Source organism: Diuraphis noxia, unplaced genomic scaffold (assembly GCF_037042655.1).
Source record: "Diuraphis noxia isolate RWA-SAM2 unplaced genomic scaffold, SU_Dnox_SAM2 contig0002, whole genome shotgun sequence".
NCBI classification, from domain to species: domain Eukaryota; kingdom Metazoa; phylum Arthropoda; class Insecta; order Hemiptera; family Aphididae; genus Diuraphis; species Diuraphis noxia.
Genome location: NW_028301712.1, coordinates 56,122,519 through 56,147,402, shown reverse-complemented (window position 1 = coordinate 56,147,402; position 24,884 = coordinate 56,122,519). Strand labels below are relative to the sequence as shown.

At 26.2% G+C, this 24,884-nt stretch overlaps 1 protein-coding gene across 1 annotated transcript in view; it reads right to left on the bottom strand.

Moving 5' to 3' along the window:
- Nucleotides 1-908: 908 nt before the first annotated feature.
- The window catches only part of CAH1 (carbonic anhydrase 1), a 28,199-nt gene continuing 4,223 nt past the window's right edge, over nucleotides 909-24,884 (bottom strand). Inside the window, exons 2-7 of the mRNA XM_015515771.2 lie at nucleotides 9,469-9,669; nucleotides 8,876-8,994; nucleotides 8,228-8,323; nucleotides 7,407-7,524; nucleotides 7,081-7,187; nucleotides 909-1,652 (exon numbers count right to left, since the gene is read on the bottom strand). Of these exons, the coding sequence (XP_015371257.1) occupies nucleotides 1,512-1,652; nucleotides 7,081-7,187; nucleotides 7,407-7,524; nucleotides 8,228-8,323; nucleotides 8,876-8,994; nucleotides 9,469-9,669 (782 nt within the window). The 3' untranslated portion in view covers nucleotides 909-1,511. The remainder of the gene's footprint in view (nucleotides 1,653-7,080; nucleotides 7,188-7,406; nucleotides 7,525-8,227; nucleotides 8,324-8,875; nucleotides 8,995-9,468; nucleotides 9,670-24,884) is intronic.

Here is a 24,884-nt window from a genome sequence, read left to right as displayed (position 1 = left end):
CATATTGACCTTTTTATTTTTAAAAATAATTTCATTGATCATGGTTTCAATCTTTCTTTAAAAAAAACAAAAACAAAACAAAACTCAAATTACAATCAAAGATCATGTAATTCGATAACGTTGTTACTGTCTCTGCATGTAAGGTCGTTTTATAATTTAAGCATACTTACTACATTGACAAATACTTTTGTTCGATCGCAAAGTACGATATGCATTGTTTATTTCAAAGGCATTGTATGGCCTCTGTATGAAAGAAGTAACTATGCACATGGTCAATATACAAGGTTTCGCGATAAAAGCACGATTTATTTTTTACTTCAATTAATTATAATATTCTATTATAAAAATCAATAAATAAGCCATATACCAGTGTCCGAGACTAATTTATACCAGTCACAACTATTGAGTACATGATTATAAACAGTATTATTATTATGGTAGATGGTGATATGGTTAATAAGTCACAAAGCAATTGTTACATGTCATTTCAATCTAGGTCGATAAACTTAAATTGTTGGGTTTGGAAAAAACGATGTGTACAAAATTAATTGTACCATATCAATTTTCAATTATTTAGTTTGTATGATCATGTTTAATTTTAAAACAAATAAGTCTTTTGAATAATTTATTTTTATTTTTATTTTTAGTGTAAAGTCAAGTCAAGTGAACAGCAGTGTTTAAACGTAAATAATAACTACTATTATTTACGTTACTAACCAACTGGTTTATATTATATTATTTAAAAAATTATTATTCAATGGGTTTGAAGAATGTCAAGTTGGAACTTTGAAATTGCTGAGTTAGCTATAATGCGTTTTATTGTTTGCTGTCGTAGTTGAATTTTTTTATTAAGATAGAAAAAATTCGAAAGATGTTAATATGAAAAAAATAATCAAGTAAACCACGTGACATAAATAAATCAAAACTCTGTATATATTTATATTTAAAAAACTACTAATTAATTTCATTCAAAATATACGTACCATGTATTACATAATCTTATTAGAACAATAAAATTTTATAATATAAATCGTATTATAGAATGATAGAAAAAAATTAATATAATTTAAAAAAAAAACACTCAATAACGTTATATTATGATTACGAAAAATAAAATGTTAAGGTGGACCCATTTGTTAGTTATATAATGCGTATAATAATTAAATATATATTAATTATAATAAATTGATGATTAAAAGAGAATAAAATTATAAAACCGCGTTGCAAAGTATCAATATAATAAAAATAAAAATAAAAATATTGACGACGACGTTCATTGATTGTGCATATTATTATATTATAATATATCTAAAAACGCGTAAAAAAAAAAAAGGAAAAATTGTTGAAATAAATCGTTCCGTATACATTAGCTTTCCGGCGGTGGTGCTTGTGGTGGCGGTGGTTTTGTTGCTGAGACCGTCGGTTGGGCGTGTTAAAACGCGATGGCAGCCAATAATATAATTAAACAATAAATATAAATTATAATAATCTGCTTGTCCGACGTGGTCACCTCACATGGCACCGCACTCTCTGAGCACCCTGTTGCCAAGTGGTAGTGGTGGCCTGTAGTTGTTCACCAGTGGAGGTCCACCATGCGCTTCAGAGCAACACTCTTCGGGTGTCCATGTCCTCATGCTTCGGAACGCGTTCAGCTGCGAACGGAAACATGCGTGTTTAGAAATAGACAAAAACTTATGTTTAAGTCCGGGAAATGTGTGGACTGTCTAAATAAAGAGGTCCCAAGGGTTAGGGACTTGCACAAAACCGGGATATCACCTACCCTCTGCTAACAAGTACTTATACAGACTTTAAGGTCAGATTAAATGTTTTTAACTACTGTTTGACCTGTAAAAATACATTCAAACTTCACCAAAATTGTTATTAAATATATTTTAAGGCACCGACGAAAATGTTATTGGCCATCATTCTCAAAAGGCTTAAAACTACACTAGTTGGTGGAGATAAGCATATACAAATGATATAAGTATATTGACTGATTTTGTAGAAGGTTCTAGAATATTGTGTAGTTTCTGGATGTTGTTGATTGTATATTAATTCTATACATTGTAAGCATTAGAAAAGTATGTATTTTACTATGACAAATACAGAGCAAGCATGTAGAAGTATGCATATTATTTGGTCAAATGGGCCAACGACATTATTTCACAATAATAAATAATACAAATTACGCATATTATTTATTAGAATATACTCAGTTCATTAACAGTAAAAATGTTGCAAGTAACGAATTAGTATTGGCTTTCAAATGAGAAAGAAAATGTGTTTCGTTATACATTTTATAAGAAAATGTTATTTCAATATGTTGGTTTGGAATATTATTGTACTTAATGTTTTTGTAAATATATCGTTTTAACAAACCAAGTGACTAAGCGATTAACCTAGATGACTAATTTAACTAATTGATCAATAAATGGCAGTGAACTTAATTTATTTTTATTTGTCAAAAATAGCGTTGGTGTAATTTATGCATTTTTGGTAATAATAATTGTGCCATTGCAGGAACTACTAGTATACAAAAAAGGTACAAACGATGGATTTCACAATTACTCACCTACACAAATCATATTATATAACAAAATAATATGTAGATTGTAGGTATAATCATATTATACAAAAGGACATGTCTCACCCTCTCCCAAAATATTTTGGTTTACATGCGATTAAAACGTTTTAACGAACATTCCATCACGATAACAAAAAATGTATCCAGTCCGAAAACAACTATAATAATCAAAATATCAATAATTAAGAAATAAAGGTTAGTAGTAAAACACAAACGAGGTGAAGTTCCCTAAGAATTATAATAAGCTCATCACCATCGTCGCAGTTATATAGTCGTAAACAGGGGAGCCCACTAGCTCAGGAGAGATAAGCTACTCCTTTAACCGTCTCAAGCCATACAAAATATTTACATACTTCATGTGGTCTAGGGCATACAGATATATAATTTGTGTTTAAATGTTACATAACCCTCGATCAATTCTTTAAAACGATAGAATTGTTTGGTTCTAAGGAACTTTAGGACTCTATTCACGTATATACCATACTGCTGACACAAACAGCAACATAACTCATGAAATGAAAAAAAAAAGGTTCACATCGATTTGTAATACTCTGTGTATTATTATTATTATTATTATTATTATAAAGCTAGTTTTTCGACTTTTTTTTAAATTTGTATTCCCTACTTGCCAAGTAAATATTTGAACATGCGGTAAAAGTGGTTAAATATTATACATGTTATTTTATCTTTAATTTGAGAGACCATAAAAAATATAATTTTTAAGTATAGTCCTATCTTTCTTCAATAATTGTCATCACTATTCACTATTATCTCTACATAATATTCATTTGTATTTTTAACTATTAAATTACACATTGCTGTCAATGCACAATATTATAACCCAATTAAAAGCTAATTTTATATTATTTTTTAATTGAATACATTATGTGGTAATCAACCATAAAATAGTTTAAATTCGCTAAAAAAAAAAAAAAAAACGATGCCCAAGATAATTAAGTTTTATTTCAATTGAGTATACCTACTACTTTGTTTTAAACATGAAGTAAATAGGTTTTTATCAGCAATACTAATTTATTTTCTATTGACAATGACGCTACTAACTTTATCGAAGCAGATGTATATTTTATTTTATTCCTTTGTAAATAAATGCATTCGTTATAGATGTTGATATGTACACACTAATTTGTAATATATTGTATATTTGCATTTTTTATATACCAATACTACGTTACTGTTTAAATAAAAATTGTTGGAGTATTTTTTAATCGTACATTAAACAAAACAATCTGAAACTAATATGTACTACGGATACGAAGAGTTTATATGGTGAATATACTAGACAAACGATATGTATTGTATGAATATATTTATATATACTATCAATTTACTATTTCAAATTAATTTAATTTGTACGTGTTCTTGTAACACAAATTGCACTACATCATTGTCAATTGAGTTATATTTTGATCGATTATCTATTGTACGCGCATTTCGCTATTAGTTAATTATTTATTATTAGTACCTATTAACAATATGTAATTTCTAACGTTATTGACCTCGTTCGGCTGATAAATATCAAGTGGTTAAGTGTAAAAAAAATATAAGTAGATGATAGGTATAAATAACATAAAAGCAATAATATTATACTACAAGGTATCGGATATCAGTAGTTACCAGTACTTAATAACACAACCTACACACAAACACACATACACACTCTACATAGAACCTGCTTGAACTCGAGCATGAATTTATTTTTAATAAATCTTTTTTTGAATTTTAAACAGTAGGAAAACAAAATTTAAAATAATTTACTATATGAATGGTATTATAATGTTAACCTATATTGAGCATTTTTCCAAAAATATATTTTATCATACGACACTGCAATTGACCTTAATTGGCACAGCAGTATATTAACAACTAGTACCTGACACTGTTCTTAACCTTTCAATCACCAACTATATTTTATAAGAAGGCGTAGTAGATTAGGCAACCTAAACGCAATGATCAAAGTATAGAATTAATTGAATTAAAACTATAGAAGCAATTATTTTAGGACATACTTAATGTATATTAATTCGTTTTAGTTTGAGTCTAAATTGTGTTGAGTTATAAATAAATGTATGTATTTATCTCTCAATTTCTAAAACGTAACTCGTAACAAATAGATTTCATCTAAATAGCTTTAGGGATATAATTTATTTGTTGCACAAGCACGAAGTGATCGTGATGAATCGAAAGCTGATTATTGGACATGAATAACACGTTTAATTTTTAAACGCCTATACCTAGCCCTATATAACCTGAAATTACGATTTCGATAAATGATAAATTGGTTTATTTATTTATCAACTTCATTTCAGTTTCATTTCACGCATTGAAATATTAATTTAAACAACAACAAATAAAAACTAATTAAATCAATAATTCCAAGTTATTTCTTAATAATTCACTAATCAGCGAATATTTAATATAAATAATGTATGTTGAAGTGGTTTTAATTAATGTATTTTTGTTTATATACGCATAGCCAATTAATTTCCTGTAACATTGTCTCAAGTTTGATGACTAAAAACATAGGAACGTTTTGAATATCATATATAGCGCTGACATATAACACATATATTACACTTATCAAAATTTAGAAGATTAAATGGCTGGTTTATTACGATATTGTATATTATTTCAATATTTAATATGGATTAAGTTATGTAATAAAATAAAATGTTTAATGTTATCATTAAATGCGATATTTATCAGAATTTTATTATTATAAGAATGTTTAAATAATAATTAATATTGATATAAATAATTTTAAAGATAAAATTATTAAAATAAAATTTAGATAAAGTAATTAGATACCAATAGTAAAAAAATGACATTAACTATGTTTTAAACATAGGTATATAGTAATAATTCCACAAGGAGGCAATTAAATTAATTTTATTCATAACTTATAAGTTATAATTACTATAACCATTATAATTTATAACTAATTAATTAATTAAGCATATCATTCTTTATACAATTCATAAAAATGGGCAGATATAAAAAAATTAAGTTTAATAAAAAACTAATAACAAAAAAAATATATGTAAATATTTATAATTTAATTTAATTTTGAATTAGTACATATTGTATAAATGTATTAAATAAATATGTGTGTAATTAGTGTGTTTTTAAATAAATATTGCTTATTTAATATTTTTAAACCTTGCACATTGCAAATGTAATTTATATGGTAAAAATTATTATAACTTGTTTTGATAGTAAGCATAACCAATAATTTTGCTGTAAAAATAAAAATTTTAGATTAGGTTTTTTTTTTTTAACAAAGATTAAAATGGCATGATTATTCCTGTCTTCATATTATTTATTCATGCATTCTCATTAATCATGATAATTCATAATACAGAATACAAACGCGCGCGCACATATATAAACACGCATGTATATATTGTACAATTTACATATATATATATTATGTCATTTTTTTTTTTTACAATAACTTATAATAATTTAGGAATCAATTGGCATATTAAATTAGAAAAAATTATTTTAGATGATTATACGTTATATATTTTACACAAGCAATCAAAAAATGACAAATTAAATTATAATAAGTACACAAACAGCTCCATAAAGAATAATTTTTAAAACGGTAGATGATCGTTTTCCATTTTAACATCTGAGTGACTAGGTAAGTTTATCAATTAATTTGCATGGAATTTGAATTAAATTAAAAAAAATTATAATGGTTATTAAAAATATTAATCAATTAACAATATAATTTTAGGGCATGACCCTATTTTTTGTAGTCATCATGAAAAAAGTAAAGTTTTAATTTAAAAAATATTTTTCTGCATAAAAATTTATATCTTCACCGGTATTAAAAGTTTTAAGGGATGTTAAAAATCATTTTTGATGAGATAAATCCTAAAATTAAGACAAATAATAATATAAACACCACTCCGATAGATCAACGCATATAAAATTAACCTTATTTAAGATGCAAGATAAAATATAAAAGGTACAGAGTAAAAAAATAATTACTGTACCTACAGCCTAACTAATTTTTTCTACTATCATAAAAGCTTGATACATTAATATGTTTATGATAAACTCAAGACGTGTAGGTCACTTCAATTCTACTTAAAAATCTGAAGCGAATATATTACATCTAATCAATTATCCTATTAAATCTATTATCACACATTAATAGTAAAGCAAAGGCATGAAAATAGCTTATAAAATATTACGACTAGGGCTATCACAATACTATCAATGAACGCTAATAATTAATTTAACATACCATCAATATTGATGGATGTAACGCGGCAAGAAATGGTGAGGATAGAAGTGATTGACTGGAGGGAAATATAATAAGACCGAGACAACTAAATAAAACTAACAGCGGCAGCTACAACTTTTATATGAGTTATGATGCTTCTATGATTATGACACCTTATAATTATTTACTATTGTCTATTACCCAGTGATAATGTAATGTATATTATATTTAATGTAATTACTTGTTTCTCGGAGACTTCTAAGGGGCTCTTGAACATGATCCATGTGACGCATTCCGAACACGGTGGAGTTGTCAGTGAACCATGATATGTCCAGTAAGTTACGTCCTCTGAAAGTGAAGTATGCAAACAATATTATGCAAAAGCATATTGGCATTGTGTTCATGTGTATGTGTAGGTACCTGGGTGAATACTGTTCGTGAGTATATGGTTTATTTTTCAAACAATAATTACCATGATCATCAAAATGTGTAATATATACATAGGTATGTGTGTTTTATGGATAGTTAATAGTTATTAATAGTAGTTAAGAGAAAATCATTAATTACCAGGCAGCAAATTTGTCGGATCGATGGAATTGGTTATTTCAGCAGTTTGATTTCGTAAGGCAACCTGTGGAATCAATGAAACAATTTTCTCCAATTCATCGTGAGATTCAGTTCCAGCCTAAAAAAATTCAATACAACCACAAATTGACATGATTATTAATACTATATATTACTATAAATGGCGCATCATTAAAATATTATAAATTATAATAATTTAACAATAATAATCCAAAACTATATAAGAAGGGATTTATGTCCCAGATTCGATAACACTCAATGTATCAGTCTTCTTTGAAAGACAAGATATACTGTGAGGTACTCACGCGGAGTCATAAATAGACTCAATCATCAGAAGTTTGCACGGTATTCTATTTGGAGGACCCGTTAAAAATTTCTAATTTCCCCGACTTGGACCGATCTATAACTAGACAGGTACAAGTGTTTTAAAGACTAATCGACAGATTAATCCTATACATTGGTGGCTGAAGTTGATCCGTTTCAATGTATCTAATCAATGCTAGTAAACATTAAAAAAAAATAATAAACAATAACAAGTCTCTAAATACTACCATGTCATGTATTTACAAATATTATGTTAGATCAGCCCCAGACTCGGCACCATAACTATAAATTGGAATAAACAAAGTACAGAAACCAATAGAAATCGTAAGACACGTAATGTTTTTGTTATTATAATAGAGCCGAGAGTGGACTAGTCCTACATATTATACTTAACCAATTTCACCCTTAAACCATGCATAACTTTTGAGGAAATTCTCAATTAAGTACCTAAATATCACGTCGTGTTGTTAATTAAATACCTGTAAGAACACTCCGAGTACTGCCAAACCATCTGGATGTGCAATGGCTTCGGCAAACGAATTGTACTTATCACAATTCCAGTGGACCAAGTGTAACTGAAACATTTAAATTTCATGAATTAATACGTTCAACTGACAGCATCTTATAAATTTAGATTTTAAGTAAAAATGTTGAGTTGAATAATGAAATTTCATCTACCAACGATTGAATTTGATCTCATGCCGCGAAATTATTGCATCACCAATATGTAAACGACAACGCACCAAGGAATATTATCAATAGAAAAATATCAAATAATATAACCATCAATAAATAAGTAGACAATAAAGCAATCATAGCAAATGACTAATGAAAATAAACACACGAACAAAAACAATGGTTTTTTTCCCATAACAAATGAACAACAATAAAACTCTAAAGAGAACAGGCAGAGGCCCATAACGGGGAATCTATTGAGAAGGTAAGGAAAGTAATTTGCTCATCATCATTCATGACGGTACAGGGTCGTTTGAGCACAGAATAGGTCTGGAATATTTTTATTGTATTCATAAATGTAATATCCATGAGTTACAATATTATTGTTGTCTTAAATGCGATATGGATTAACATTTAAAAATAAAATTCTATAAATCTTGAAATACACTTACCTCGCCAGCATACGGAATTCCATCTACGGTGTGTTCTGATCCCTTGGAACTACTACATCCCCAATGACAATGAAACTGTTCCAATTTGTACTTATGTCCCAGTGGACCACCTGAGAGTTCTAAAAAAGTAAAGCATTTTCGTGAGAAAACTCAACCTCAAGAATTGTTCATTCTAAATTCAAGGTGTAACTATTATATTTCATAATACAACATTTTGATATTATAACAAACTTAACATTTATCGAACTAATTGAATAAGTAATTGGTTCTTTCAATGTTTGATAATCTTCCGTAGCATACAATTTACCTTACAATACACGCCTTTCAATTACATTAAATTTCTCATCTGCGAGTTGGACGATTAAGTTTTATTAATAAAGGCGGTATTGTAATTTGTAATATTATCTAACTAATATATTATATTGTTATTGAAAAAAAATTACAAATTACAGTTATTGAACAAACGTGAATTGCTAATAATTTTAGTATACAAGCATTACGCAGCGAAATCTATTATTGTCTTTTTTTTAAAAAACTATATTTTCAATGTGGTAAAAATATAGGACTATAATAATATGACTATTGAAAAATACCTGATCCTTCACCGCCAGTAGCATCCACTTTCCAACCATATCCGGTGTTGATAATTTTTGTGCACATTTCAGGGCAGTAGTTCCAGTACAAAGGTTTACAGTTTAGGGTCATGTCGTTGGTAGATTTCGAAGTTTCAATGTTAACTGGTGATTGTAATAAACCACCAGCTTGAGGAAAGAATTTTGGCCAGACCGATGGTCCTATAACAGGAAAATGAATTTATAATAATTAAACGAATAATTGCATTTTGAAATTAAAATATAATATGCCTATTACTAGTTTTTACATAATACAAACATGATATATATAAAATAATCTAATGTCATTTATTCTGTGCGACGTAGAAACCAAAATTTGTAACTTAAATTTTAAGTCTTATTACTAAACATTAGTTTCACAAAACGTATTCATTTGTTTTTTATTACTTGTGTGACCAAGTTGCAAGTTGTTAAAACAATAACCACCTGTGAGTGCATTTAAAATTTGTTTAAACTCGTTTCAGCGTTTTAATATTTTTTAAATTAATAACTTACAACATCGTATCTTTTATGTATTATGTAGGTATTGCATCAAAATTAAACAGAATGTATGATGTTATGATATCGATAAAACTGGCAAATACACTTCACACTGGTTTGAACTCGGAGCGGGAAGTGAGAAAGTTATTTAAGATTCGAGATTGATTTTTGAACATAAATATATATTGTATAGTACTTCTTCACGGCACAATTTTAAATTATAAATGACGCAAATACTGTTATTGATATGTATCTATAGTTTAGTAGTTTACAGATAAATAGGCAGGTGAATCAGAGAAAAGAATAAAATCATTCTGAAATTAATAATACAGTACCTTCGTGACCGTATTCAATCTAAAATGTATTTTATTTTATGATAGCAATAATATTCACTTGTTAAATAACCGTGAAAGTCATTATACTTATTTAAACAAAATTGTCTTGCTTTCGATTTAAATCATTTGTAACATTTAAAATATTTCTCTAAACCAGGCGGTTTACACTTAAATTAACAAATTATAATAAATACCTAAGTTATTATATAATATGAATCTACATAATAATACATGTATAGTAAAAAGTCTCATCAATATTACTTCGTTATTCATTATGAGACAAAAGAAAAATAATTAACAAATAAATAATACGTTACAGCAATTATTCGATAAACAACAAACATAATATAATGTACACAGTAAACAACTACAAATGCAATATATACATTTTTCGAAATCATCAAATTTTTTTCATGTTATATATTATATAATATTATGTATATTTGATACAAAATTTCGAATTAAAAACAATTTAGCGGATGGCTTAAACAAATTGTTAATAAGAATACTTTATTGTACACAAAGTAATCAATTTTAAAACATGAGAAAGTAAAAATATGAAAATGTATTGTATTTATAACTTATATAACTACCCAATGTTCAGAATTATTCATCATTGTATATTAATTCGCAGTCGCATTGTAACATTATTTGCAAATGATTCCCAAAGTATGACTATGTGCTTGCAACAATCTATATTCGATATAACTTAAAACAACCGATTAGGAAAAAAGAATTGGAACACAGCAATAGTTCACACATAATGAAAACAACGTAAGCAGTAAAATGAAGATTGGTAATTTAGTGCTTAATTTCTCGCTTCCTCAATTAATATAAATTACAAAAATGGCATCTACAAATGATAATAATTAATACAACTCGCGACATCAGCCTTGATATTCTTCAGATAAACATTTTATATACAAAACAGTAAAAGTCATAACTTCAATTGAAGCAAAAGTTATTTGCAAGCATCAAAAAAATATTTTTTTTGCATTATCACATTTCACTCATTTTCCTATGAATATCGAATCACAAATTATGTAACACATTCTAAAAATTATTGAAATTTAATAATTTAACGTTAGACTTATTTGTTTTCAAGCAATTTAAAAAAAAATATTGTTTTTGCTTTTTACGAATACCGAATAACTATAATAATTCGACTTATATGAAAGATGACTAGAAATGGAAAAAAACCATACGATTAATAATATTGTATTTTGACGTACGATGTGAGATTATAATAACCGGTTCCCGCCGACAGGTGGAGCAGTGCGAAATGCCTGTGGCCTCGCAAATTGTTAAGGCTTTCACGCCGGCTTGTTGAGCCCGCGGTATTCAAATTACAATCCAAAAAACATTGAGCCAACCACAGAACAACGTACAATAATTCAAGACGTAAAAGAAAAAATATGTATGCGGTGAGCAGGCGTAGGCATTATGACGTATGAATGTAGGTACCTACCAGGTATGGTATGATCTACCATAGCTATATAATTAATGAAAACAAGAAACATTAAAAAAAATTCCCTCATTAACATCGTGTGCACGGTGGAAATTTGTTTTTCGCTCATTAACCTAACGACAGCGTAATGATAAATGATACACATTAATACATTTAAATACTACCTATATCGAAACATTATTTTGGTCATAACTGTTGAACACCCACGACCCACCCAGTAACCATACCAAAATGAATGTTCTAAAAAAATAAAAATAAAAACCCCCATCGCGTCGTTTATCTTTTCAATTTGATCAGCCACTACTACAGTTCGTCTGATTCGCTTGAATAGAAACCACGGGATGATTCATGTGTCGAAACAGTACTATAGTCACATGGGTGTAACAAAAATTGCGACGATATAATTGAAATATGTCAGTGGATAGACCAGGGGTCGACAACCTTTTTTGACGGAAGAGCCAACAGTTACAATATACAACATTTTTATGATTTTAAAGAGCCACTAAAGATTTTCATAATTTTTTAAAAATAATATTTTATTTTTAAATTTTAATAGCCATAATAATACAATTTCACAGTTATTAATTAACGGCTTACATCAAGAGCGATACATTAAGATCAAGATACATAAATGGGAGCATTGGCTTTGCATGTCTTTTGAATGTTTTGTGAAGTCTGGCTCATAAGCTATTGTTTTAAATATCAAGTTATTGTTATGTATTATTTCATATTTTCAAAAGCAAGAAAAATATTAAGTTTTGCGAATGGAATTGGAGAGTCGCAACTTAAGATCGAAAGAGCCACATGTGGCTCGGTGGCCGCAGGTTCACGACCCCTGGGATAGACCGATAGCCATTTCGACCACGATCTGAGCACGTGGGATATACAAATATAGAACAATATTCTACGCAGGGTAAAATGTATTTGAGAAATTTTACGAAATGGCCAATTATTGGAAGCATCCGAATAGGATGGTCAGCATTATGAATTATAATAATATACCTATCCCAGATTATTATTATTTAAACGATATGTCAATAGGCTATATATTAAACACTGTCAAGGTTGTTTCAAGCAAACGAGGTGTTAAAAACGCATAAACTATTATTGCCATAATATCGATACATATGTGTGTTAAGCAAGTAATTTAGTATTTACTGAAAATAAAACATTGCGTATTCTTTGGTGTAGATAGTTAATGACTAGGTTAGTTTGTACGATTAAATAAAATAAATTAATATTATAAACCCCTAACCTACCACAAATACCTATACTTAATATTTTTAATTACCTCTATTTATTTGTGCTTACTTAGAGGAGTAGAGGACCAACTTAATTCAAAGTCCTATTATACTGTAATTTATAGCACATTTTTCATTTTCCGTCATATAACCAACCACAAATCATCCAATTGTCTAACATCTTGAAGAAATCTAGTTGTGTTTTCCTTTCTGAAGAAATTTCTTTACATAATGTTTAATATATTTTCATATTGGAGCTTCATTTATAATGACTGTAGTTTACGTATCAGTTACATTTAATTAGGTATTCATTGTCGTTCGAGGTGTTTTATTATTTTAAAATTAAATGTAATAATAAATTAAAAGAAATAAGAAAGTAATGATGTACAATGCAAATATTGTTTAAGCATAAATATGCATATTATATACTTTAGATGTAGTACAAGAATTATAACTCATATTTGTATACATAAACCATTTCATGTGATTACATATATTAATTATATCTTACTATGAACTTAAATCTTTATATTAATATATAATATCTCAATTGACTAACCTTACTAACAAAAAAAAAATTTTATTTTCTTAATTAAAAAAAAAAAAAAAAAAAAAATGTATTTTGGAATACAGCCAAATTATTTATATGGATAAATAAATAATTAGTATGAATACTAATATTATTTTAGACTTTCAAAATTAAACTTTCAGCGCTTTGGTTATATTATTATGCTCCATTTCCAACATTATATGATATATTATAGGTAAACATTATATTAAATATATTTGAGCAAAATATACAAAAATAATATTATACATACCAAATTTTTCAGTTTCAGGAAATCGCTTTAATAAATTATAATAACATTACTAAATAAATAAATAGCTTAGAGTTGATTTGAAGCGATGAGTATATTTGTGATTACTATTATAAACATTTTAGTGACATAATATAAACGACACAATTAGATAAACGTGGTTAATGGATATAATAATATATGGTGTTAAAAGTTCATTAAAAATGATAAACTCATTACTTAACTATATGCTCATAACATGTTATTTGGTTAATTATTTTTATGCATTAAATTCATGTTCATCATTATTACATTAGCATCATTCCACAGAAGGTTGATTTAGTTTTTGTAGATAAATGTTGTAAATATTTCAACTTTCAACATTTATAAAAACAACGGGAGTACCTTTAACACTTTTAAACTGCTATGATAAAAAATTATGATTTTTAAATTTTCAAGTTGTTTAAAACAACAAAAAGTTATTTATCAATAATATTTTTAAAAAATTGAAATAATCATACCTATCAATAGCTCAAAAATCATTATTTATTCATTTATTTGTATTTATTATTATTTATCATTATCTAAAAACAAATATTTATTCTACTTCAACTTTGGGTTATCGTGACTCGACTATAGATTCTTGAAATTTACAGAAAAATACAGCATAATTTTAATTTATTAATATAATTAATAATTACCTAATTATTTTTAATTGGTTGGAAAATAAAATGTTTAAAACAATTGTGTTTGTATTAGGTAATTCATGATATTTCAATATAAATTAATATAAATACACTTTCATTACAAAATTAATAAAAAGCTTGATGTAAATGCTTTAGTCTAAGAGAATAAAAACAATGAACAACTTCTCCCTTAACACAAAAAGTACTTATGTACTGAAGAAAAATACTAAAACAAAGTTTATAAAGCCACCTCAAGTCATTGAAAACGAACTTTTAAAAGTTGATACAAGTATAAATGCTTTCTTTCTAAATTATATAACTACGTTTAGAGTTTATAAAGAGTTTAATCAAGTATAATTTGGATCCAAATTTAGCATATTATAATTACCATAGTAATAAAATTTAATTTTAAAGGGATAAATATCAATATAGTAATTTGTAATAATTTAATTTTTTATACAAATCTGATTTGTACACAAATAATAATTTTAAAAACTAATAATTGTATAATATTAAATTATAATTCTTATTTATTTTATGTTCATTCCACTAATTTATATGGTCTCAATAAAATCGATCAAGCAAACATCGAATGATGAATTTGATAATGGCATAGTAATGATAGTACCTATGCAATTAATAAACTTAAAAAATATTTTGCTTCTATTATATAATATACATTGATTTTATATTATATATGCTACCTTTTTTTTTATTATTAATTATTATTATTAAATGTTCTCCCGTTCCGGGCTATCGGATAGTCAAGGACAATTCAAAGTTATTAAGAACGTTGTTATATATTAATTTTTTTCGCGCAGGTATTGGTAAATTATACTATCAAACAGTATTAGCTCCTATATATTATGTTACCTATTATTATTATTATTATTATTATTATTATAAAGTTTCCTATTATCTGCGCAAGAATACGTCACATTATTGTATTGTAGTCATACCAGTAATAATTAAATTTGTATATATATACAATAGTTTGATAATTCAAATTATTGTTTGCTCAAGGGCAGTGGGTTAATTTTATGTGTAGCAGTAGCATGTATTAATTAAAAATAAAATAACAGAGCCTCAAAATTAATAAAATCATTTTTACTCATATAATATAATATAAAATGTTTTAGTTAGTATTAATAACCACATAGAATACTTAAATAATTTTCTTATTGAACGTTTTTAACATTTCAAATATTATGTAAGTACAGTAGGTACACACATAACTATAAAACTATTATCTGACATGAATTTTACCACAACGAGTCATGTCATATATAAATATATATCATTCAAAATTTAATAAACATGTGCAGCAATGATTTGTGTCTTGTTTGACTGATTTACATTATGATAACATTATTATAGCAAGTAACAACATTTTAATATTTATTGAATAAGTTTATTTTTTATTACTATTTCACTATTATTATTATTGTAACCTGTAGGAAATAAAAATTTCTGATGAGATTAATACTAGTGAAACGCATTTTTTTGAAAATCTGAATAAAAATATCCTCAAGATTTTTCATAAGTACATGTATCTAGATTTAGTGTTTTCGTTAACATTTTATAATAACTAGGTAGAAAACTATTAAAGAAAATGAATATTATTTCCTAAGAAACTAAATATTCAATGTACGACATTTTTAAAAGTTTTCGAGCTGTCTTCTTTTATGGCATTGTTAAGTCAATTATCTACAATAATTATTAAACTAGTCACGTTTAAACACACCTTTATGATTTTTAGTATACCTACTTCTGATAATTCGTTTAATTTTATATAGTTATTAACTTCAACTAACATTTATATTTGAATTTAGACTTTAAAACATTTATTACAATCTTTTTATAGTTTTTTACAGTGTCCTTAAGTACATGAGAAATAGCAGTTGACTCGTGAGTATTATCAATCCCACTCGAATTATTGAATAATAAAATATCATCAATATACAACTGCGAATTTATTTATCAATAAAATAATGTAGGTGCCAATTCAGCCCACATCCTTGCTAACTTTTTATGTTAATGATAATGAATTACAGCTTTCTACAACAACCAATTTTTGTTGAACAAGGTGTTTGTGCTTCTAAACAAAATTAATTATGTGTCAATTTTTGTACACACATTAAATAGAAATATTTACAAAAAAAAAATATATTACAAAAACTTAATTTTCTCTCTGTAATTATATTAAGTAAAAATATTTATATTTAGAAGTATTTCGCAAAAACAAAATATTCATAGTACTAACACATAACTGTTATCTGGTATAATCACTTGTGTCAATAAATAAAAAAAAATGCAAATTGAAATCATATATTTTATAAATACGGTCGAATTTCAATAATCAATATTCATAATCAATTCAATTCCCAAAGAAATTAAGTTTGCACCAAATGTACACAGGGTTATAATTTACTTTAATATTTAACAATATTTTTTTATTATTATTACTATATTTTTTGTTCTCTATTGAATTTTCAATAATCACAAGTTCATCTACCTACATTTGTTTTATAAAAATAATATAATTCTTTTGATTCACTACTCAAATTAATTTACAGTAATATTTTTTTTAAATAACTTTTAGGCTTAATTTAATTTGATAGCATATACACGATTTTAAATGACACATCAATAAAAACATACAAATATCATAGGTATAAACGAGCAACGACTATATTAAAACTAGGTAAAACACAACTATATCTCAGTTTTATAACGTACATTTTCTTTTCTAATTTGTTACGAGGGCTTGACATGACCCAAATGAAGCTATTTGAAATTGAAGTAGGTCAGTTACTGCTGTAGTGGTTTTTTACCGTTTAACGGATGAAAAGGATTAGTTTTATTTTTGAATTCCTCCGCACGACAATAAACAATAAAGGTATTTATTGATATTATACAATTAAAAACCAATACTTCTTAGTAAGTTGAACACAATAGAGATAAAAATGTTTGATTACAATTAAATTACGTAACTCACGAGAAAAAAAATATTAAACTTTAAATGTAAAATAATGTGTATTTTATAAATAAATAGGTATAGATTTCGTAGTCACAATGACATTGCTGTTTAAAATGCAGAGATGCAAACATTTATTCAGACAGAATAATTTAATGGCGTTTTGAATTATAAATGATGAATCATAATTTTAAACTCGTATACAGTTAACAAAATGTAGTTTGCTTGTTTGTAGAAAGTAATAAGTTATTTGAACGAATACCAACAACAACTCTACGTAGATGATTGATCAAAGGTTAATTTTTTCGACACTGATATTAAAAAAGCTACTGATCGAATGAAAATCAAATATTTAATATTGCAATCTATAAATATACAGTCAGATGTGCAGTTTATTAAAACGTGGAAATCACAGCCAATTGAATTAATGTGTAGGTATAATAACGGATATTATATTTAAAGTATGTTTTTTTTTTTTTAAATATCACCTCCCGAGAGGTGAAATACAAAAATATGAAATACATGGTAAAGTGAGAATTGCATTGGTACAGTACATTATAAAAATTTGCATCAAATTTCAACTCTGAGAATGGTTCTGATAAATCATTTTATTTAGACATCATTCGTTATTTGGGAGTAAAAATTATCCAGTGCTTAACTTGAGCATTAGATATGCGAAGAAAACATAAAACAAAACAGTGGAAAAACAGCAATATACTAATACCCATGTAAGTTTTAGAGAAAATCACTTTTGTTTTGTTGTATTTAAAAAAGAAATAACCGTGAAGACTATTTTCACCAGATATTTTTACAACCGTTTTTCTAGATAAGAGCGTCTAAAATAATTTTCAAAATATTGATACTTTTTGAGCGTTTTTTAACATTTATAATATTCTACTTTATAAAAAACATTTTTGTTGATTTATGTTTATCAAAAAATACGACAATTCAAGATTCCATTTACAATGGAATTAAAGTAGATATTGAATAGGTACACATAACAATTTTTTTTCACAAACATATGAAGTTCAAACTCATAAAATTGGACATTTAAACGAAAAACCACGATTTTTTTTCTAAAGTTAATTTTAGTTATTTTGCTGTAATTCAATAAATCAATACGACTTGATACATTTCACAATCATATAAACATAATTATTTTATATGCACAATAAAATTTTCAAAATATTTAGACTAATTAAAAACTATCAATATTACGAACTTATTTTCTCACCATCGGCAGCATGCCAAGTCGTCATTATTGACGATAATTTACATTATGCAATACTAAACCCAAAAATTGATTAATCGAACCGAATTAATCCTTAACCTTAAAATTTTATGCAGACATTTTGCCCTCGCCTCCTTCGATTGGAATCGTGTTTTCGTATAAACAACGATTTACTGTTGAATTCAAAATAACACACATCACAGACTACAGTGATCTAGAATTAATTAAATATATTCAAATAAATCTGCAAAACACAAAACCTACTTTATAGGGGATCGACTTATAACAGAAGCAAGTCACACAGTATTTTTTTTATTAACCAAAGTACTTTGTTTATTTTTATTTTTTAAAATAAATATCTATTACTTAAACCTATAATAAATATGATATTTCACCAAAACAAGTGTGATGAATTTAATATATTTATTTTGATGTATTAATATTATATTGCTATTATTACACTGACCTTGTTTCATCAACAATAAAGAAGATTTTATTTAGAGCAAAAAAAATAATATGGTATTATGGACCAGTTTATTGGTTGATTGGTTTCTAAGTCCTTGAGTACAGTGTACTTTTTTATTTTAAATGAAAAATTAAATATATATTTACAAACTTGTATGGCGAACACAATAAAAGACAATATTTGTAAGCATTATTGTTCGCTACTATTCAAGACCTAATTTTGTTTAGTTATGGTACTGATTTTGTATATTCAGTGACGGACATTCAAATACAACGACTCATTAATTTGCCAACATTTATTCAAAATATATTTTATTTATAAATTTTCAATCAACAAAAACAGTGCACAAATGAGCCCAATATATCACATGTATAATAATTAATAACTTACATTTAAAAAATTATTGTTATAGTAATACAAAAATATATCAAATAGGTACTTACGTATACGTAATAATAAATTTAGCCAACTAACCAAAAATCTTAGTCATTAATTAAAACAAAAATTTATAAATATTAGTATTTACAAATAAAATTTAGATCAAAATAATTTCTTAAATTTAAAAAGGTCGTGCTAAAACATGAATATTATAAAATTAAAATTAAATGCTTTGTACATCATTTAGGGTCCTCTTTAGACACTTGACAAATAATATGCATTTTACCGGGTTATTAAGTGTCTATATTGAAGAAAAATAATCGAATACAATTTTAACTTGTATTGTTTGAATTCTACTTGTAAACAAACAAAACGTATTCAATTTGTTAAAAAAAAATAAAGTCCTTTGATTTGAGATTTAAAGTCTTCGAGAATTTATAATTTTAATTATAACTCATTAACATACAACAATGCATTTAAATTAAAAATGTATTTTATATAATAGTGTCCAATGCCCGTGTAAGTTTAAACTTATGTATTTTAACTGCTAATGTATTTTATGTACCTATTGTATTGATTTTACTATGATGTGTGTGTTTTTATTTATTTTTTTGTGTCAGTTATCACGTTTTGGGACAGTAAGTAGGTACTTTGGGGGGTCAAAAGTAAAAAATTTCCAATATTTTTCTTAATAATTGGGATAAACAAACTAAAAATTAAGGAAAAAACGGGAATTTTCGACAAAATCGATTTTGGTTTTTGATGTAACTTTAAAACAAATGACCATTAGATACCTACATGAAATGTTCATAGTTTCTATAACTGTTTATAGTCATATGCAATTTTCGATTATTATTAATTTTTATTTAAATTAATATCAACAAAAATTTATTAGTTGGGTAGAAAATCTTGAAAATTTAATACAAGGCTCCTAACATATTTTAACAATAACAGTTGAAAAATAAAATAAATTTATAGTCACAATTTTTTTTACAAGCATTCAAATTTTAATTTTGACAACTTACGTAAAGATCACGAAAATTCGCAAATTATTTTAAGCTAAAAATTCAAAAAAAAATTTCTTTTCAAATCTAAGATTTAAACATTTTACTAACCTATAATACCCTAGAGTCTAGGGCCTAGACAGATAAACCGTCTCTGTTCAGAATCGTTTTTCGTATGCAATAATATAATATCATTGGATTCAAGTTTAATTCCATCCATTACAGTAACCCACTTGTAACCTACTGTTCAGTAGAGCCACATCCACGACTTACCGCTTTTTTTTTATTTTACAACAAAATATTCCTAGCTTGCGCTATCTGTACCTAGATATATTAGAAATAGTTTGGCTTGTTTAGTTCGATGTGTAAATTAAAATTTTAATTTAAGTGATATTAACAATAGTTAGAATGTACCACACCTAATATTATGCTTTAGTAAATACATGATATTCTTTGGATTGGTTGCGCAATTTATTAATCGATAAACATCAAAGCAATAGTTGTGATAAACTAATAAAAAAATGGAATTTAACTACGAATCCTAAAAATAACAACACTCTAAAGATAAAATTTATAGTTATACCTATATTATACAAAGGCACCTATCAGGGGTTACATGTCACCCCTAAGAAAAAATATTGTAATTGTAAAAAGTTGATAAAAAATTTGGTTTGAAAATACGTAATTTACATTTTATAACTTAAAATCTTATATTTCTTTACATATAAAATATACATTTGTTTCATTATTTAATAAAATAAATTTAATTAATTCTTAATTTTAAAGTTCTTTATTTTATGATTATCACCCCCTTAGACTTTAACAGATGGGCGTCCTCGATATTATCCGATATTAAAAAAAATGTAATTTTGCAAGTCACAATAATTTCTAAAAATAAATAATTTGTTGTCTACGCTATTTGTATATTGCCTATTTTTATTTTTATTTTTCGTTTATTATCATTTATCAGTTTATCGACTATAGTACTACACTATACTGTTTATATAGAAAAAAAATATTTAGGACTATTATGCAATATATTAGAATAGGAAAACGTTACATAACCTGAAATAAGTAAAGAAATAACATAAAACGTTGTTTATATCACAGAATATAACAATTTAAATTATTGATATCTACGTATAGCTGTTTAAAAATGAAATTATGTTCATCGAACATGCAAATTAACTGTTCATTTATAATACGCATACATTTTTTTCAAAAGTATGTCATTATTTCCAAAATAAATCTATCCAAATCTAATTTTTTAAGTAATTTGAAATTTTTTTGATAATAGTAATACAACTGCGTTTCGAAGGTTAGGTATATGTAAAACCTACATATTCAAATATATGGATTGCTAAATTATAACTATAAGTCTATAATTGAAATACAAAATAGTATAAATGTTAGATTTATTGCTCACCTAAAATTGTCATACAATAAACACGTCATAATTTTTATATCAACGATGTAATTTTTATAACGATAACGTCGAGGTCTTTATTATAGATAATTTACTAAATAAATGTAAAAAAATATGATATATATTGCATTAATTATTCGAAATTAACATTAGGGCTTTAGGAACTTTCCGATTATCTCATGTCATGATTAAATATGAAATAAATACATGACGTTTATATATAATCCACTAATGAAACAAAAAATACCAATAAAATTTAAAACTGTACGATAAAATATTTTTGTATAATGGGTGCGGATTAATTAGTTAAAAAATAAAATGTATTTTATAATTTATAATTATTATGGATTTTTTTTTTTTATTATTGCGATTGTTCTATTAAGTAAAATTAAATGTATTCATAAATCTATAAATCTCGATTTACAATAATCTAACAAAACGGAATTTAATAATAAGAGGATATTGAATTTCACTCGCAACTTGAGAATTAAAAACACTCAACTTGTTTTACACATTAAAATAGAACGTGATCATAGAAAGGTATCAAATACAAACCGCTGCACGTGGCGACCATAACCTGCCTGTTGTAAACATAATATTATCATTTTAGCGGTCTGTTTACCGCGACCTCGGGTGTAACGGACTCAGATTAAACAACGTGAAGATAAAAAACAAAAATAATCATTATTATTAAATGGCATTATATGCATCAAATTAACTGTTCTCAAATAACTTTGAATTTCGAGGGTTAAATATTCAATGCTACGTGAAGGTGACCAAAATTCACTAAAATTTAGAACAAAACGTGTGAAGTCGACGAAATTTCTAGAAGGAATTCAAGTAGTTAGTTTTGTTTTTGTTTACTAACAATACTCATTGGCTTATGCACTCACAAGTCATAAACTGCTAATAAAAGTGATGCTATGGAATGTAAAATATGTTATAATAGTCACGAAATTAATATAAATAGTAAAAAAATTAATTTTTTTTTATACAAATGACAAATTTTGAGTTTGTATTTTCGGATGTTATCAAAATTATAAGAATAAAATAATAAATCAATAGTCAACTAGGATATGCACCGATGTTCATAAAAAATTTTTTATAGTTTTCGTTAGAACTATGACATCTATTCCAAGAGTACTGGAGAGCACTATAGACCATATAGAGTGCGGTTTTTGATCAAACCTTTAAGAAAACGCCACACTCGCATGCGTTGTTTCCGTATTAAAAACGTAGAACCTAGCAAATATTGTTTTGCGCTGGATAGAACCACTCAGTCTGTAGTCCCAGCTAAACAACCAATTTTCATAGTTGACACTATAAAGAGAACATTGACTGTACATTGTGCAACATGGTTTTTATTTTTCCGATATAACAAATACAATAAAAGTTCTTAGCTTATAAATTCATAATTTCAAACTTGAATAAATTTTTTTATATTTGTAATATCGAAAAAATAAAAACAATGTAGCACAGTAAATGTTCTTAACAATTTACAGTCTACAGATAATAGGTACTTTATACTAGGGTCTAGAGGTACTACATGCAAGACACGTTTAAATTAGTATCTATAAAACAATAAAAATATATATAATTTGTTTTTATCAAGTGAAATTTTGCGAAACTCACTTTTCGTATTCTCATCACTACATTGTGATGACACAGTAGTGCATCACAATATTTAAAATATATGTTTACCAATTTTGAATGCAGTACGCGCGTTACTGAAGTACTCGTATAACACATTTACCTAATTCGTTTAATTAAACTATATCCCGTTTGTTTGGCAGTACTTTACCATCAAGCATCAAGGCTATATTTGTTACGGGCTTATGGTAACTCAATCAGCTACAACGCCAGTTAATTATTGTACACAATTAGATTCCTATTTAATGCTGTCCTGCCTATTATAGTATAGTACTTACTTTATTATAAGATATAAACATTTAAACATCGTAATTCGTTATTATTCTGTAACACTGTTTAATATCCAATAAGTTCGTACAGCATATTTTTGTCTATTGGTATAGCTTTCGCCTTCGCAGTAGAGTAAATCGGACAGAAACGATACGCCATGGATAAAAATCCAACGATTGACATAAAATTCCACTGCTAAACTTATTTTTATTAGTACTAATGAGTCTGGACACGCCAAAGTCTGAGAAGATATATAATTTCAAATTTAAATTTAATGAAAATAGAATAATTATTAATGATCATATATTATATTAAATGATTAAAACGTTAATGAATTCGGAATGCCAATGTAAATAGAATTACACTTAGTTTTAAAATTGAAACCAATTTGTTTTTACTTACATTTAGATTTATTATCTTTTTTGAGGCAACATTAGAACACAATAATACGTAATGGACTATGGAGAGTTAAGATTAGGTAGTATTCATGAAACAACGTGAAACAATTAGCAACAAGTAACGACCAAATGAATTTAACAGCCTTTGATAGTTACCGCTTCTATATTATATTATTGTATCGGTCATTTTTATTCGTCACTTTTTAAAAATTCAGAATTGAAAAAGGAATATATGTCTGTTTCGCTATTTAAACTAATAAAAAAAATTATTGCATGCATACCTATTCTAATTTACAGCCGAACAGACTCATAATAATTATAATATGCACATCGTTAAAATAATAATAATAAATTAAAAAGTAATAATTGTCAAGTACAATATATTTTATTTTGTCAAATTCGGTGTTTGTATTTATCTAAATAGAAATAATGTTTTTGACGCAATACTAGAAAAAGTTTATGGGTTATATAATATATAATATACACATAGTAATAATATAATGTAATGTACTTCTACAGTATATACTTACGGTAATTCAATTTTAAAAATTAGAATTAATAATGGCATAT